The 16,804-nt window shown below is 48.1% G+C and overlaps 1 protein-coding gene across 1 annotated transcript; it reads left to right on the top strand.

The window, feature by feature from the left end:
- The first annotated feature begins 2,277 nt into the window (after window positions 1-2,277).
- On the top strand, window positions 2,278-4,377 carry LOC124704697 (nascent polypeptide-associated complex subunit beta-like). The gene is made up of 6 exons (XM_047236968.1): window positions 2,278-2,395; window positions 2,535-2,602; window positions 2,705-2,853; window positions 2,967-3,023; window positions 3,577-3,615; window positions 4,024-4,377. Exons 2-6 carry the CDS (start codon window positions 2,535-2,537, stop codon window positions 4,170-4,172), a joined length of 462 nt encoding a protein of 153 aa, XP_047092924.1. The 5' UTR covers window positions 2,278-2,395; the 3' UTR covers window positions 4,173-4,377.
- The last annotated feature ends 12,427 nt before the right edge of the window (window positions 4,378-16,804 follow it).

The following is a 16,804-nucleotide window of genomic DNA, read 5'->3' on the forward strand; positions in this document are numbered from 1 at the left end:
GACGAAGGCGGCTGGCGCCGGGCCGCCGGCACGTAGCACCGGGGCCTGTACGCGGTGGCAACCGAGGGGCAAGTCGGCTGCGACCAGCCGGCCGACCACCGCGGCGGCCAGGAACAGCGGGCAGCCCCCATGGACCGCCCTCCATGCACGAACAGAGGCAGAAGAAGGATGAGCAGGCCCTCCATCGGCAGGCCAAACCAGTGGACGACACGGCGGACGGACCATCCCAGTAAAAATCCAAGCTAAGAAGAAGAGGAGAAATTCAGAGAAAGGAAAGAGGCGGATGGAGGACGGAGGAAAACATGGGTTAACAATAATACATGGGAAGAGGCACGCAGCGGAACCGCACCGCTCCACCGCTAATGGCGTGGCCCCACAATGTAACAGCGGTAGGAACATATGGGTCCGGTCAGAGATAGTGCGGACCCACAATACCAGCATGAAAAAGGTTAGGCACACACGGATCGAAGGAAAGAAATCGGGAAGGAGACAGGCAAACCCAAAAGGAAAAGCAGGACGTCCCCATATGTGTACACGAAATCAACTGGATGCACTTAACCACACGTGTCAGCAAACGGTCTAAGCAACAAAATTAACCAAAAATCTGAGAAAAATCGGATCTGTTAAGGTTTAATATAGTAGTTATGATGGTTTCTTCGTGTTGGCTTGCTGATATGTCTTAATTTATCTTACCGATTTAGTTAAGGCTACATGTCAAGTGTTGATGTTATAGTGGTTTGCTTAGCAAACACCGTTACTGAAATCTTTCTCTATAATATTTAGGGAAATGAGAGTCTAACCGGATATGATTTTCTTGAAGATCTCATAGAGTATTTTTTGTTTCCTACAGTAGTTCAGCGAAATGTTGATGTATTAGCTCTTTTTATCTATTGCATATTATTGTTCTCGAGTGCACATAATAATAGACTGAAATGTCCATGCAGTGAGACTAAATGTTCGTATGTTTTTCACATACTCCAAGGCTACATGATGAGTGCAACTATTTTGGTATATCATAATTTCCACACTGGTCTCACATGTTGTCCTTCTTAGATGTAATATTTTACTCAAATGCATCAACATAAATTTCTCTATGCTTTATGTGTAGAAGAGGTATGGGTTTGCTCCAATTTTATTTCATCATTCATGAGCAAAACAAATTGCCTTCTGAGTTGCCTGATTCTTGTATTATATGTGGATTGTTTGTGTCGTGGAAATTTTGTTTCTTTATGGTATGAAATATATTTGGATTCACATTATTATAGAATTGCTTTTTATTGTGAGTATGTTAAAAAATATGTACTAGGAGGCAACATGGATCGTGTGATTAAACTTGGCACTAGCGGGTAGGTTTTTTTTGGTTGTTCTTGGTTGGATTCTCATGCTACTGTTGGTTCTTGTCCGTGATTTGGTGACTTTCTCTTGTTTTCCGTGTGCACGTAACACGATCTTATAAAACTCCAAATTTCTTGTAGCATCTATGTGCATCTGCATATAGTAGCCTAGTAAAACCCTTCCATTTAAAATCTCTACATTTTTTCATAGGATCCAATATCTAAAATCCGTACATGAGAGGAGCTCGTGAACTAAACTAGTATTGAAGGTCGAGTGATATTTGCTACTCTCTTTGATCCAAAACAGTTGTCGCGGGTTCAATAAACCAAGTGGTAGGCTTAATAAAGCTAGTTAGATTTAGTCAACATTTTATCTAAATCTACGGTAATTAATTTGGATCAAAAGGGGTAGAATTATGGGTAGCCCAAGAGATGATGATGGATTCTGAAGCCAACTCGTTGATCAAACTTAATTAACCCTGTGAACATGGCTTGTACTGTGGAATTATTTTTGATCTTTCATTTTGTTTTGATTTCACATCGTTTATCAACCATCAGAACAATGTAAAGCTTGTTTGATGGTGGATAAACATACAAGACATTCTGATTCTACGTTCTAGCCGCCCACAATAAATTTTCAGCTTTTGTAGGATCACTAACATGCATACACGACCACGCCCATGCAAAATTTGCACACAGGGGCTTGAAGAGATTTTTGGAAATTTGCTGACAATATCTTTATAGAGAGCTTGGAAAGTTCAGTTTTTTTTCGAAAGCTCGGCAGCTCGTGGAGAATTGGGCCCATCCTCCTCGTGGTAACCAGTCCAGGGCCAATGAATACACGGCCAGGCCCATACGAGATGGGCTAGCTCAACTTTATCCAGATCTTAATGCATAGAATAGAAAAACATGAGGGGCTGGAACGCAAAATCGAAAACCCTATAATCCTCCTCCCTCAAAACCTACAACACACTCCAGCGCCGCCGACCCTCCCCCCTCCTGGTCTCTCTCACTGAACTCCCGCTTCCCGTCGCCGGCGCCGCCGCACTCGCTCCGTGAAGGTCAGCCCTCCTCCCTTCCCCACCTCCACGCAATGTCAAACGAGCGAATCTCGAGTTCAGATCAACCCGCTCCGATCGCTCCACACCGTAGAGATCTCCCGAGCCCTGACAGTTTGCGGTGTTTGGTTGGTTTCTGCAGATGAACAAGGAGAGGCTCATGAAGATGGCCGGCGCCGTCCGCACCGGCGGGAAAGGCACCGTGCGCCGGTACGTCCTCTGTCCACTCGCATGGCGCGAACGATCTGCACAAGCTCGGGCCTTTCCGTGTTAATCGCTGGGCTCAATGCGCGGGCTTTGGTTTCTTTGCAGGAAGAAGAAGGCGGTGCACAAGACGGCGACCACGGACGACAAGCGGCTGCAGAGCACGCTCAAGAGGGTGGGCGTCAACACCATCCCGGCCATCGAGGAGGTCAACATCTTCAAGGACGACCTCGTCATCCAGTTCGCCAACCCCAAAGGTTCCTCCTTCTTCTACATTACTTGCAGCTGCTGCCGCTTTGGCTCTTACCATACCATGCTAGCGGAAGTGGAATGCTTTGCTGATCGACTGACTTGTTTGCGTGGTGTGTAGTGCAAGCCTCCATCGCCGCAAACACATGGGTGGTCAGTGGAACCCCCCAGACCAAGAGTATGGATCTACTCGCTTCTCTCTTCCATAATGATGCAAGTTACAAGATTTATAGATGCAATTGCTTTGAGACAGCATCTGACCCCACAATCAAAGCCATTCTTAATCAATTGATTGTGATGTATGAATTGTCCTAGTCAATCTCAACATGTAAAAATGATCATTTTGATTTTGGCCATTTTACATGCATATTTGTGCAACTGATTAGTCTTGTCACCCTGTAGCATCTTTGGTTTCCGTTCATGACATGCCATACATGCCTAGACACTTGGTTTCCATTCATGACATGCCATACCTGCCTAGACACTTGGTTTCCATCCTTGCCATGACATGCCTGCTGAGACACTTTGGTTTGTATCCATGACATGCCATGCATGCCTATACTCTTTGATTTGCATCCATGATATGAGTACCTGCCTTTGGTTTAGCCTGCTCTAAGGAACATGTTTCTTCCTTAATATAATATATGTTGCCTTGGGTTACTCTGTTTTGATGGCATTTATTTGGTATTTTTTGTATTGTTATCACTTACGTTTATGGTTCTTCTTGACAGAGCTACAAGATGTTCTTCCTGGGATCATCAACCAATTGGGTATGTTACCCCTTTTCACACACAGCGATCATTCTATAATTCCGTACTGGCAATTTGACATGAGTATCTAAGTCATGTTCTATCTATTAAAGATTGAGTGGCTTATGTTACCTGTGGCCTACCTCTTATGAGAATTATGTTGCCAAGCTCATGTGTATAGCAGCATCTTTACTCAATATTTTTTTCCTTCCTTTTAGGTCATGTTGGTTATCCCAAGCTAGGCACTAGAGTTAATGTTGTTCCTCAACCACTAGGCATTCCAAGTAATAGCCATTCTGTTTATTGTCTGTCAGTTTGCATTTCTTTTGCCAGCTTTGACACATTGAAGCATATTCAGTTCCTGTTACGTTTCATAAGAATATACACAACAATGTAGCCAGTTTACTAATGCCTGCTTGTTTCTTTCAGGTCCTGACAACATGGAGCACCTGAAGAGGATTGCTGAGGAGATGCAGAAGCAGGTGGCTGCTCAAGGCGCCGTCCAGGCCAAGGAGGAGAACGACGACGACGTACCACAGCTTGTTCCCGGAGAGACTTTTGAAGAAGTAGCAGCCTGATCGTAGACTCTTCCAGTAGTAGTGAACTCTGCTTGACCCGACTGTTACGAGGTCATGGTTTTCTATGACGGCCCTGTTTTGATACCTCTCCTAGGCCTTCTGTATTTGCAGTTGGAAACTTTTAGTTTCTCCAAGTTCTTATCTCCAAGTTTATGAATGCTGAGATGCCTGTGGAATCCGTTTAGCTTCTTTTGATGATTACATACTACTGGTTGGTTCACAATATACTTGAGCACCAGGTTTTGCTACTTTGGGGATCTGAGCTGTGTCGCATATGGTACTGAAACTCTCTATGCCTGAAACTGCAAGGTTAACTAGATTCTTTTAAGTGCACCAGGTTTTGCCAAGTTTGTGAACAATCTTTTGGTTGATCAATGTGGTGCTGCCAGTACAAAACTTTTATGTAAATCATCAAAGCTTCAACCCTACCTGTATTTTATCCAAACATCGATCAACTTAACTTTTTTCATGCTTGAATTTCAGCGCAAGTTTCTGAACAGTCTTGGCTTGATGTACTGTTATCTCACGCTTGCTAGAATTGTGTTTGACTTGTAATTGTTGCTGAAAACTCACGTACATTATGTCAGACATGCTATTGCCGAAGCATAGGAACATCAGCTGGCCAATAGTTATTACACTGATTAAAATTAAGTCATTTCAATAATTTCAAGTTGAGAAGAACGAACTGGGAGGTTAATGTGTGTAAAATATATAAATCAGTGATCGTTTTGCAGTATTTTGTACAGTATACTTGAGCACCAGGTTTTGCAGAGTTTTTTTTTAGAACAGTTCAACTTTGTGTTGATCGTTAAACCGTGTATGACCCCGTTATTTAACATGTTCATCCAGATTGTATTTGTTGCTGAAAACAGACGAGATATTCAATTATGAACAGACTGTTAAACTGATGAAGAAAAGAGTCCTTTTTTTTGCAGGATAACCAACATAATAATTTCAAGTTGAGAAGAACGAACTAGGAGGATACTGGATGTACAAAAAGATTGAAATTGAGTGATTTCATGACCAAAGGAACAGCTTTCAATTGATCATGATGAATGTACTATAAGCAAGACCACGGTGATCAAAACTGTTGAAACCATTGGTTCCATAATCATAGGAGAATTTGAAGCAGGATATAGCTAACATAACTTTCAGTTGATCGAGAATAATACTCCATACTATAATAATCAAGACCACGGTCGGGGATCAAAATTGTTGAAACCATTGGGTTGATCAACAGGGAATCAAAGACTGCAACATGTGCACTCTCATCAACCAAGACTGCCTGCCCTAGAATAGATAAGAGACAAAACTCGGAATCTACACTTTCAGTTGTCGCCGATTGATTGGGGAATAGTTCTTGCCGATTTGGTAAAAAATTCGAGTCAAAAGAGTATTGAAACGAAGTACTAAGTAGTCATTATCAGGTCCACTACGCTGTCGGCCGGTCCACGGATTGCTGAGCCGCGGTCAGGAAGCAAGCACGGCGTCTCTGCGCCTCCGCCGGCGCGCGCGCGCTACTTGGTGACGGCGGTAGGTTGTGGCCGGCTCTTGACGTGTACTTCCGGCCTGGCGGCGGAGGAAGGGCGGTGGGAGGAGGCTTGGCGGACGTCGGCGGCGGGGACGCGGACGATCTTGCCGGCGTAGATGGGGTTGAGGTGGGCGGCGTACTTGACGGTGCAGTGGTAGGCGTCGGAGGAGGAGACGACCCGGGCGGGCAGCCAGAGGAGGAGGCAGCAGCGGTGCCGGTCGAGGAGGAGCCTGGTGCGCACGGTCACGGCCGTCCCGCACGCCAGCCGCCGCGACGGGTGCACGCTCTCCGCCGCGCGGCACGGCGCCGCCTCTGCGTCCGCTGGCGCCGGCGCCGGTTTCTTGGGGTGCCTGGACACCGGCGCGGGAGCGGGAGGCCGCGGGCGCGCGGCGGAGGGCGGAGGAGGGCGGGGGGCGGGCTTCTTGGGGGCGAGCGCGGGGAGGCAGGGCGCGGACGCCGGGCGGGTGAGCTTCCTGGGCGGAGGGGGGGCGGCGGGGAGGAAAGCCGGCCGCTTTGCGCCGGCGATGGCGGCGGAGGGCTTGGTGGGGAACTGCGGCGGCATCGCTCGCTGGATTGATCGATCGGCCGGACGGCTGGCTCTGCTTCGATTCCGGTTCTAGGGTTTACGGCGGCGGCCGGATGGATGGATTCGGCGGCCGGGGGTTGGGGTTCGGGGTTGAGGATTGATTGTAGCGGCTGAAACAAAATCGCACACTAATCTCGACGCGCGCTATTCGAGTTCGCGTCCGATTCGCCGCCGCCTTTTCGTTCGGATGCTATGCGTTTCTTGCCATGTTTTCTGGGCTGGCAGTGCCTGAGGAGTCACGTGCTGCGTGCGCACACACAAGGACACGCCGGAATTTGAACACGGCTGGTTTGTTTCAGACGGGATAGCTGTGAGCTGCCTGAGTCGTTGGATCGTGATCCGACGGTTTTGATTCAACAAACCCCCTGTTCCCGAGGTGCACAGCAAAATAGGAAAAAAAACTGTGTTACATTAGGTTTTTCTTTTTGATTTCAGAAGAAATGGGTAATACTCCTAAGCTTTGCAAATCACTCCAAGAATCCATACACACTCCCTGAAGCTTCATATAATGCAGTTACTTCAGAATGATTTAAGTACGAGTTGCTATCAAAGATTTTTTTTTAAAGATCTCCATGACATAGCGGTTCCAGCACATAAGAATACAAAACACGGAGTTTCCAAAGATTTCCAAAACTTGATGTACTCCCGCCATTTCTAAAAAAGATGCTCAAATTTGTCTACTTACAGATGTATATGGACATGTTTTAGTTATAGATACAGAGTATGGATTTTGTACACGCAGGTATGAGTAAGGAAGCAATCTGTACCGTCCAGAATGGGTTTGCTTTAAGATCCGGAGAAGAGTAGGGGAAGAGGAATTCTTGTGCGTGCACTTGTTCCGTCGTGTGGGGTCGCTCCTTTCCCCTGCTTTTACTCCGGCAGACACGGAGATTCTGTCTCGGAGGAGACAAGAAAGAGCGACTACGGCGGATACAGTTGACTCTGTGGCCATTGCCCACATCGCCCTCGCAAATCTCTCGCTCAAAAAATCCCCCACTCCAGATCCTGTGTTGCCGCCGCCGCCGTGCCTGCTCCGTCAACGACCCTCTCCGCTACGCGCGCCCTTTCTTTTCTGGCCGGTAGCGGCTGATCTGCGGGCGGCGGCTGCTCTGTCTCCCGGCCTGTCCGCCACCAGTCGCCGTCGTCGGGGCTACCGGCGTTGCCTCCTCTTGCAGGCAATGTCAGGCGGGTCAAGTCCAGGAAGAGTACCCTCCAATCCTTTGATGGGGGCAGTATGCACAGATGATTTCTACCCCCTGCCCGAGTACGTTGCCTCTCTGATACCTCCCGCCGGCGAGCCGGTATCCTTTGGCCGTTCTGTGGCCGAGCATGGGCTTGAGGACGAGAGAGAGGAGGTCTCCTTCTTCATCGGGCCACAAGATGGCAGCAGCGGCGTCGATGAACGAGGCGATAAAGGAATTGGTAGCAGCGTCGAAGACGGCGGCGAACAAGAAAGGGGCAGCGACATCGACGACCGATGCGCCGAAGATTTGGGGAGCATCGCCGGCGGCGCGCACAATTTGGACCAAATCCTCACTCGCCGCCGCCGGCAAGAAACAAGTTTTTCTCTCAAAGTTCCTCCACGGCAAGATCCCACCCCGATTCCTACATCGAGCCGAGCATTAAGTTGGAGAAGGAGTGGATCGACTTCACAGCGTGCCGCGGGTCGGTGAAGACGTGTAGGGTTGAGGCCGGAGACGTGGTCCAGCGAGGGACACGAGGGTGCGGCCAGAGTGGAGGCGCACCTCCATGGCCTGCTCGTCAAGAGTCCCGCAGCGAGGGAGCACTCGGCGGGGTCGAGCTCGGCGTCCTTGGCCCGCAGCTCCGCCTCCAGCTTCCGCGCCGTGATCTGGTATGTCTTGAGCAGATGCCGCTGCTCCTCCGCATGCGCGGCCGGAGGGGTCCTTCAGGAACCTCCGCTTGGTGTTGAAGAGTCTTGTGAGCTCTGCGACCACGGCGACGTCCGCGGACTGAATCGCCTTGGCGTCGTAGAGGATCTGCACGAGCTACATTTGCGCGTAAGACGCCATGGCGGACAGGTTGGCGTGGAGGGAGTCCGCGACTGCATCCGGCAAGATGACCGGCACCGCCCCTGGGACCCTCTTCGCAAAGTACCCAACGCCACCTCCCTGCTTCCTCTCTCTCTCTCTCTCTCTCTCTCTCTCTCTCTCTCTCTCTCTCTCCGCGTGTGTGCATGTGATTTATGAACTTTGTGCAATTTTGTTCGTGATCCTAAATTTTCAAGGATTTTTTTCACTACAAATGGTTGTCTTGCGTATATGATTTTTTTTGGGTGCATATAGCATCTTTTTTGGTTTGCAAATGTTTGTGGTGTTCTATACAAAACGTTGAGTATGTTGGCCCAGACCCGGCAGTACTCTCGCCGATCTGATACCAAACACAGCCCCTGTACGTCGAGTACTTTCCGACGACTGACGAAGTTGCTTCGGCAAGACACGCACGTATGCACGTACTTCCGCCGTGACGTACAAACTCAGCTAGCTCAAGCTCTGCCTTGATCCGATCTGTTTAAGATCAGCTAGCACTTCTAGTCTAGTACTCACGTAGTCACGTAACACACAAAAACCGATCTATAGCCACAGGTGCATATCGCACCTGGCGTTTTTCTTGTATTGATTCAACTCACGGTTCACGGTGTGTTACAACGTAGCTTTACATGGATATATATACTAGGTCCTGACATTGCCGACTAGAGCTACCAGTACTAGTACGACTCGGTGTCTAACTCCTAGCTGAATACAAACACGTAATCTACTTGAACACAATCGGAGACTACAGAGCACACGACGCCATGCTGGCGTGCAGGCGTGATTATTCCTAACAGAGTATAGTGAAATTGTGTTCATAATCTCTTCCATTCTTTCTTGTTTCTTCCTCTGAAATGATAATGATATGTTGTTCTTGACCCAAAGTCTTCGTTGGAAAAATAATGGTGAAAATTTACAGTAAAGATGCATACTTAGAGTCACCCCGTCTAGTACTGTCGCATGAAACCATGGTTGCAGAGAGCTCGTCGGACAACGGGTCTGTGAACAAGGGATTTTGCTATTGAACCTGACGAGGTGAGTTCGATTGTCCCAGGTTTTCAGTTTGAAAGAAATAGCAACTGTTCAAATATTGTCTTAATTCCAACACTGACCATTGCGTTGTGGTGGAGCATGTAGGTGGGAGAACATGATCACCGGCAGCGGCGAGCTTGCATCCGTGGTGGTGCGTCTCCAAGACGGTGACTCTTATTCTGGCTACCAAGCCGTCAACGAGGTGCTGAGCCGCCGCCACCAGTGACTGTGTCTTTGCGCTCGACGCGTGTAATAGATTGCAAGTCACATTTTATCCGGGTTATTCTTCTGATTTAGTCATCAATTGGCAATTAGTTAGTACGTAGCAGCAAGCAGATGTTTTGGGATCTTTTAGCCAGTCTCACTTTGTCAAATATCCGTCTTGTACAAACTTTGGCTGGTGTGTAAGCTGTTTCATGTAGTTTGGTCGTGTTTATCAATGTTAATAACCAAAAAGTTCCTTGTCGGAACCATATGGCCATATGGGGAAGCAAGCTGGGCCGTTGGGAGATGCAACGATGGAGACGAACTGGAATCCTTGGCTATGCTGTAATGTCTGAAGTTGATGCAGACGAAGGGATACGACTGCCCTTCAGCTGTGCTAAATGTTGATTCGTGCGTCAGTCAACATGTCTAATTCCAGAGACATTGCTGCTGCTAATGCTGTGATTCCTGATTGTAAAGTGGTGAAAATAGGGAGAAACATCAATACGGTGGCGCCATAATCTTGCCTCCCAACTGACGGACTGGCGCAGGCCTGAGCAATGTACCGATGAAGTTTGTTCTGAAGTTGACGATGAACTGTAGCTGCCGCGGGTGCAGGGGCAAGGTCCGCGGCGCGATGCGCGAGCTGACGCTTGCGCCCGGCGTGGATGAGGTGGACAGCTCGGTGGCCGAGAGCAGCGGCGAGGTGCGCCTGCTGGCGACGGCCGACCCTGATCAGGCGCTGCCTCGCCAAGGACACCGGCAAGAAGGTCGAGCTGTTGCTACCTTCCTGCAAAGAGCAGGGCGCCGGCGGCGACCCGCTCGACGACGCCGCGTTCTATGCTCCACTCACCGAACTGCAGATGCAGCAAGCGTTGGCCCGTCAGCTGTAAAACAGATGCGGCTGCGGCGTGGGCGGCGAACCAGCAACAGCTGATGGAGCTGGGTCTCGGCGACGCCGGGGGCTATCGGCGGCGTATCCATGGCCGCCCTCGTCCGCCTGAAAGCAGGAGGAGAGGGAGGGGGAGGAGAAGACGATGTGTACGTCAGGTCCAAAGGCTTAGGCACGATTTCTAGCAGCTACCGCCTAGTCGCCTACAGCGCTTAGACTTTGCGCCGCTCGACAGTAGTGGTGTGGGGCCTTGCCCACGTCTTTATTACATCGCATCACATCAGCACGTCTATGATTCTCGTCTCTGAAAATAGGAGAAACGAAAATAGCCGCTTCTTATCTTCTCCGAATCTCAAAGCTAGTGAACGGCAGTGATAACTAGCATACCCATGCTTGTGTGTACATATGCATTTCCCTATAGATACATCTGTATCTAGAAAAAGTTAAACCGCACTTCGGGAAGGAGTGAGTATATAAGTTAGTTGATAAACATCTATTCCTAAGTTAAGGTGCTCAAGTCACAAACCTAAGTTTTTTTTATGATTAAATGATTGCTAAGTTATATCTTTTTTTTAACAAGGCTAAGTTATATCTGGTGCGTTATCAACAATGTTGTGGTCCTAGACTATGTGCAATCTCCTATTTATCTATAAATACTCATTGACAGTTATCATTACACAAGTATCCTTCTTAAGAAGGCACTTAGTGTTAGACCTGTAATACATGTGTGTGCTCATGGTATAGTATACCACACCACATTTGTGGGATATTCACTTTGGCTCATAGGAGCATTTGCTCCCACTATGTGAATCTACATTTCGAAGTGTCAAAAAATTCTAAAGTAAAAATTTTCATGTACATCTACACATTTTATGTTCGTGCACAAGTTTTCAAAAGAAACTAAAAAAAATTGTGGCTCCTGTAAAAAAGACAAATTTTGATGCTATAACATGACTACGTACAGGACATTTTTTTGTTTTTTTTGTACACGCCACATAAAATATTGTTTCTCCATAAAAATTTGTGCACTAACAAAGAATGTCACGATGTACACCAAAAAAATTATGTCAGAATTTTTTGACATTTTTAAAATATTTTTTTAATTATTTTGTATAATGGGAGCATTTGCTCCTATGAGCCAAAACGCCACCTCCCACATTTGTACCCATCTCTGTAAATCATTGTAGGGGCAATTCATACACCTTATTAACACATACCCGATGCCCCGTGGTGGGGCTATAGTTCCTTGCAACATCGACACTCGGCTAGTTCAAGATATAGATGTTGCGGTTTGCATTTACATTCGGAATTGTAAGTCAATTAGGGACTTTCATATGAATGTCCGCATCGAGTAACCCATGTAGATATGTAGCAACTACATCCATGAGCTGCAGGGATACACTCATGTATACGGTCAATGCTATAATATATGAAAATGTATTACTAACATTTATTATAGGATAACTGAAGTAAAAAAAGACCCTCTAATAATAAATAATAATTATTTATTTTCATGGTCACTATTATGGTTTATTTCTTTATGCTACAACTGTTATGTGTCTTGACTCTTGAATATGAGATTCAAAAGAAAACTCATAATTACCTGTAGGGAGATAAACACCAAGTTGTTCCTAGTCCCATCTCTAGAACTTTTTTTTAAAGTTTCCATCACAAGAACTTGTCCATGTGTTTTTTCATGATCACGGGCAATGTTAATGTAACATGGATGCCAAAAGAAATGAGAGCACATTGTTAGAAGAACAAGAATGCTCCCCTTTCTATGTTATACAAGTGCAGAATAATGACAAATCACATAGGTGTATACACATTACAACATCTATCTGTAACAAGCTCAAAACGTTTAAGCATCACGTTAGGTTCTAACAGTACCAAACTATGATAATCTCCATCAAAGGAAACAAAAATCTTGCTGGAACTAGGAGAGAAACAGTCTCCGAGAGCTGAGGTAAACACGGAAATTCACTGAAGGATACATCATGGAAATGCTTCGGATTTTCTTAGTGCAACCCCTGTATCCAAACGATTTGACCCCATTTTCTAGCTTCAGGGTCATTCTTTTAAGCATATGGGCACATTGGAGCATCAGTTTCACGAAATCGAATTCATGACCCTCTGCTTTGAAGCCTTTGATTTCTACTATTTCGAGATGTTTTAGGGCGATGGTTTGGCTCCTCCAGTTCTTGGGTTGATCACATGGACACTTTTCTGTACAGGCTTCTGTCACCTAAAATGGATAGATTATTACAATGTAGTATTTTTTATGAATTTTGTGTTGAGCACACACACTATGTATGTAACATATCTGAGAGAGAAGTTACCTCTAATTTGTCTGACCTCAATAGGGTGAGCTTCAGTATTCTTGTGGAAGTTTCTCTATTTCTGGTGCAAAGTTAATATGCCAACATATCGCCCATAAGAACAATTTCGTAAATCCAATAAGTAGATCAGGAAATGAGACTTACGGAGGTACACAGATCCAAGCCTCCAAGGACAGGACATGGCCGCGAGGCATCTGCTGAAGCTGCAACCCTGAGCATGCGTCTTCGCCGACCCGCTCTCCGTAGCTCTTCGTCGTCTCTAAGCTCGGGCAACGGAGCAACCAAGAACCAAGCACATGACCTGGCCCTGTATACGTCCACCGCCACGAGACCTTCTCGACCAATGGCGCCGAGACGAACATTCATGTCCCTAGAGCCGTGGACTTCCATTGTCAATTGCTTAAGCACGGGGGCCACGATATCGATGCCACGACACTCCTTACAAGTACCGGGGACAAGCTCCTGTACTGTTGGTGAGTGGATCACGATGTCATGTCCGGACATAGCTCCGTCCACACGGAGCACACACAGGCGTGGGCAACACGAGACAAGTGTGTCGAGTTCGACGATGGTGCAGCCGTAGAGACACAACCTCTCGAGCACAGAGAAGTCATGTTGGAAGCAATTTAACATGGTAAAGTTGATGCCCTTCCAGTGAATCTCGATGGAGGAGGCACCGTGGACACGCGCGCAGCATGCACGCGGAGAGGTCGGTCGAGGCCAGCATTCAGCGTGGCGCGTGCTTGGTTGTGTAGATGACCGAGCTCCTCCGGCGAGAGCTCCGGCAGGGTATCGAGGAGCAAGAAGCCAGGATCGTTCATAATTTAATTTTATCGCCATCAATTATGTTGTGTTTCATTCATATATATTGACCACCTTCTTTAAATTATTAGATCGAACGGATGCGGGACGGTCTTCTAGGATACGAGTAATTCAAAAAGAATTGGCGGGATTCTTACTTGACCATGTCATAGAACCAACCGGAGAATTTCATCAACGCCAAATCGATTATGGACAACGATGATACATAGAAATTATAATTTACATATGCATGAACGTGTACCGTACCATTATGTAATATGTTGGCCAAGCACGTGAAAGAGGTCACTTTGATCTCTATATTCATAACGATGTTGTGTATTATAATGGTTTCATGTATGTGTGCATTAACGTGTTTTAAATGGCAAACCCTAAGCGTGGCGGCAGCCACGGCAGCATTTTGATGCACTTTCCTGCCACGGCAGAGTCTACTATGGCAGGGAAATGCTCCAAACCTCTGCCGCGGCAAAAATCTTTAGCACCGGTTCATGCGACGAACCGGTGCTAAAGGTCCTCCATCCTGGCGCTTGGTGGTCGCCATGTGGTGCCCCTTTAGCACCGATTCGTAACACAACTAGTGCTAGGGGGGACCGGTGCTAATGCCCCTTACCAACTGGTGCTGCAGCCCTGTTTTCCACTAGTGCACCATGGTGATCCGGACCAGACCGCTATCTACTTTGCCAAGTCTCCAGAAAAAGAGCCTTCTGTGTTTGCTTTGCACCATCCTACCTCAGGAGGGAGCCACTTCACTCGGAGGCGACGCTTAGGGAAAGGGTTTAAGATCTAGCCACTCCTCCACAAGGTAGATAGATGGCCGTGCAATATTTTTGGATCCTCAATGCATACCTCCTCGTGAGCATCATTCCTGGCAAGCCAACTGGTACGTCGTCATTATTCCCAAGGCCAGTTCCTTATCGCCCAGCTTGCCTGGCTAGTCTAGCATCCATCCATGCAACCCCGAACATCTATGGGCTTCATGGGAGGTGCTCGAAGCCGCAGGCCAGTGAGATCACGAACCAACTCCCATGTTCCCACATAGCGCGTTTGTTTGGGGGATTTGCAAAGAGGGAATGGGGACTGAAGGAATTTTGGAGTGAAAATGCCTCGTATGGCTAGGGTAATGGGAAGTGCGAAAGGAAGAGTATATATTCCTTGGGGAGGGGCTGTTAATTGATCTGAGATGGGGAATTGACAAAGAAAACAAAACTTTTGCGTTAGTTCTGCATGTCGCGCGGTTGAAGGCGACGAAAAGCCCCGCATGCATCTCAGGAACCAAACAAGGGCAACGAACTCTTTCTAGAACTTCCACCCCAAATTCCCTCCACGAATTAATAAAGGGAATAGGACTAACTCCCGCTCCTAAACTCTGCTTGCCCATCACTAGAATTGCCAAACACGCTGACAGAGGAGAGGAAGAAGAAGATTAGTCAGTATCTCTGAGCCAGACCGAACCGTTCCCCTCGCGTCGCCCCCTCCAGGCGACCGAGGGGGTGAAACCCTAAGCGCGCCGCCGCCCGGCCCCCCTCCTCCTCCGCCACTCCTTGTCGCCCCAGAGGTGACGCCGGCCGAAGGCCGCGTCGCCGGTGAAGGGGGTGGCGGGGATTCCTTCCTCGGCCCGTGGTCCTCGCTCCGCGGCGCAGCAGCATGGGGGCTGGTTGCTGCGCGGTGGCCGCCATGGCTAGGGCGCTGCTCGGCGAATCCCTCCTCCACGACCTCGGCCGCGGACTCCGGGGGCGGTTGCGGCTGGTGGTGACCCCGGTGGGGATCTTTGGACGCCGGAGCGGCGGCTCCGGATGGTGGCAACGGCGCCGTCTTCTACGCGGCGAGCGGCGGCCGTGGGTGGTGCGGGCCCGTGTCCTCGGCCGTGCGGGCGGCGGGGAGGCGGCGAACGTGTGGTGCGACGCTAGGGGCCCTGATGCGCGTAGATTGTACACGTCCGTTGGGAACCCCAAGAGGAAGGTATGATGCGCACAGCGGCAAGTTTTCCCTCAGAAAGAAACCAAGGTTTATCGAACCAGGAGGAGCCAAGAAGCACGTTGAAGGTTGATGGTCGCGGAATGTGATGCGGCGCCTCGCCGAGGATCCGGCGCCAACTAGGAACCTGCACAACACAACCAAAGTACTTTGTCCCAACGAAACAGTGAGGTTGTCAATCTCACCGGCTTGCTGTAACAAAGGATTAAGCGTATCGAGTGGAAGATGTTTGCAAAGAAAACAGTAAAACACAAGTATTGCAGTAGATTGTATTTCAGTAAAGAGAATTGGACCGGGGTCCACAGTTCACTAGAGGTGTCTCTCCCATAAGATAAAGCATGTTGGGTGAACAAATTACAGTCGGGCAATTGACAAATAGAGAGGAGCATAACAATGCACATACATGACATGGTAAATATAGTGAGATTTAATTGGGCATTACGACAAAGTACATAGACCGCCATCCAAGCTGCATCTATGCCTAAAAAGTCCACCTTCGAGGTTATCATCCGAACCCCCTCCGGTATTAAGTTGCAAACAACGAGACAATTGCATTAAGTATGGTGCGTAATGTAATCAACAACTACATCCTTAGACATAGCATCAATGTTTTATCCCTAGTGGCAACGAGCACAACACAACCTTAGAACTTTCATCACTTGTCCCGGTATCAATGCGAGGCATGAACCCACTATCGAGCATAAATACTCCCTCTTGGAGTTAAGAGTAAAAACTTGGCCAGAGCCTCTACTAGTAACGGAGAGCATGCAAGATCTTAAACAACACATATGTAATAACTTGATAATTACCATAGCATAGTATTCTCTATCAATCGGATCCCGACAAACACAACATATAGAATTACAGATAGATGATCTTGATCATGTTAGGCAGCTCACAAGATCCAACAATGAAGCACAACAAGGAGAAGACAACCATCTAGCTACTGCTATGGACCCATAGTCCAGGGGTGAACTACTCACTCATCACTCCGGAGGCGACCATGGCGGTGTAGAGTCCTCCGGGAGATGAATCCCCTCTCCCGGCGAGGTGCGGAGGTGATCTCTGAGTCCCCGAGATGGGACCGGCGGCGGCTGCGTCTGCGGAAGGTTTTCCGTATCGTGGCTCTCGGTGCTCGGGGGTTTCGCGACGGAGGCTTTAAGTAGGCGGAAGGGCAAGTCGGGGAGGGGGCACAGGGGCCCCACAC

This window comes from Lolium rigidum, chromosome 3, assembly GCF_022539505.1.
Source record: "Lolium rigidum isolate FL_2022 chromosome 3, APGP_CSIRO_Lrig_0.1, whole genome shotgun sequence".
Taxonomy (NCBI): domain Eukaryota; kingdom Viridiplantae; phylum Streptophyta; class Magnoliopsida; order Poales; family Poaceae; genus Lolium; species Lolium rigidum.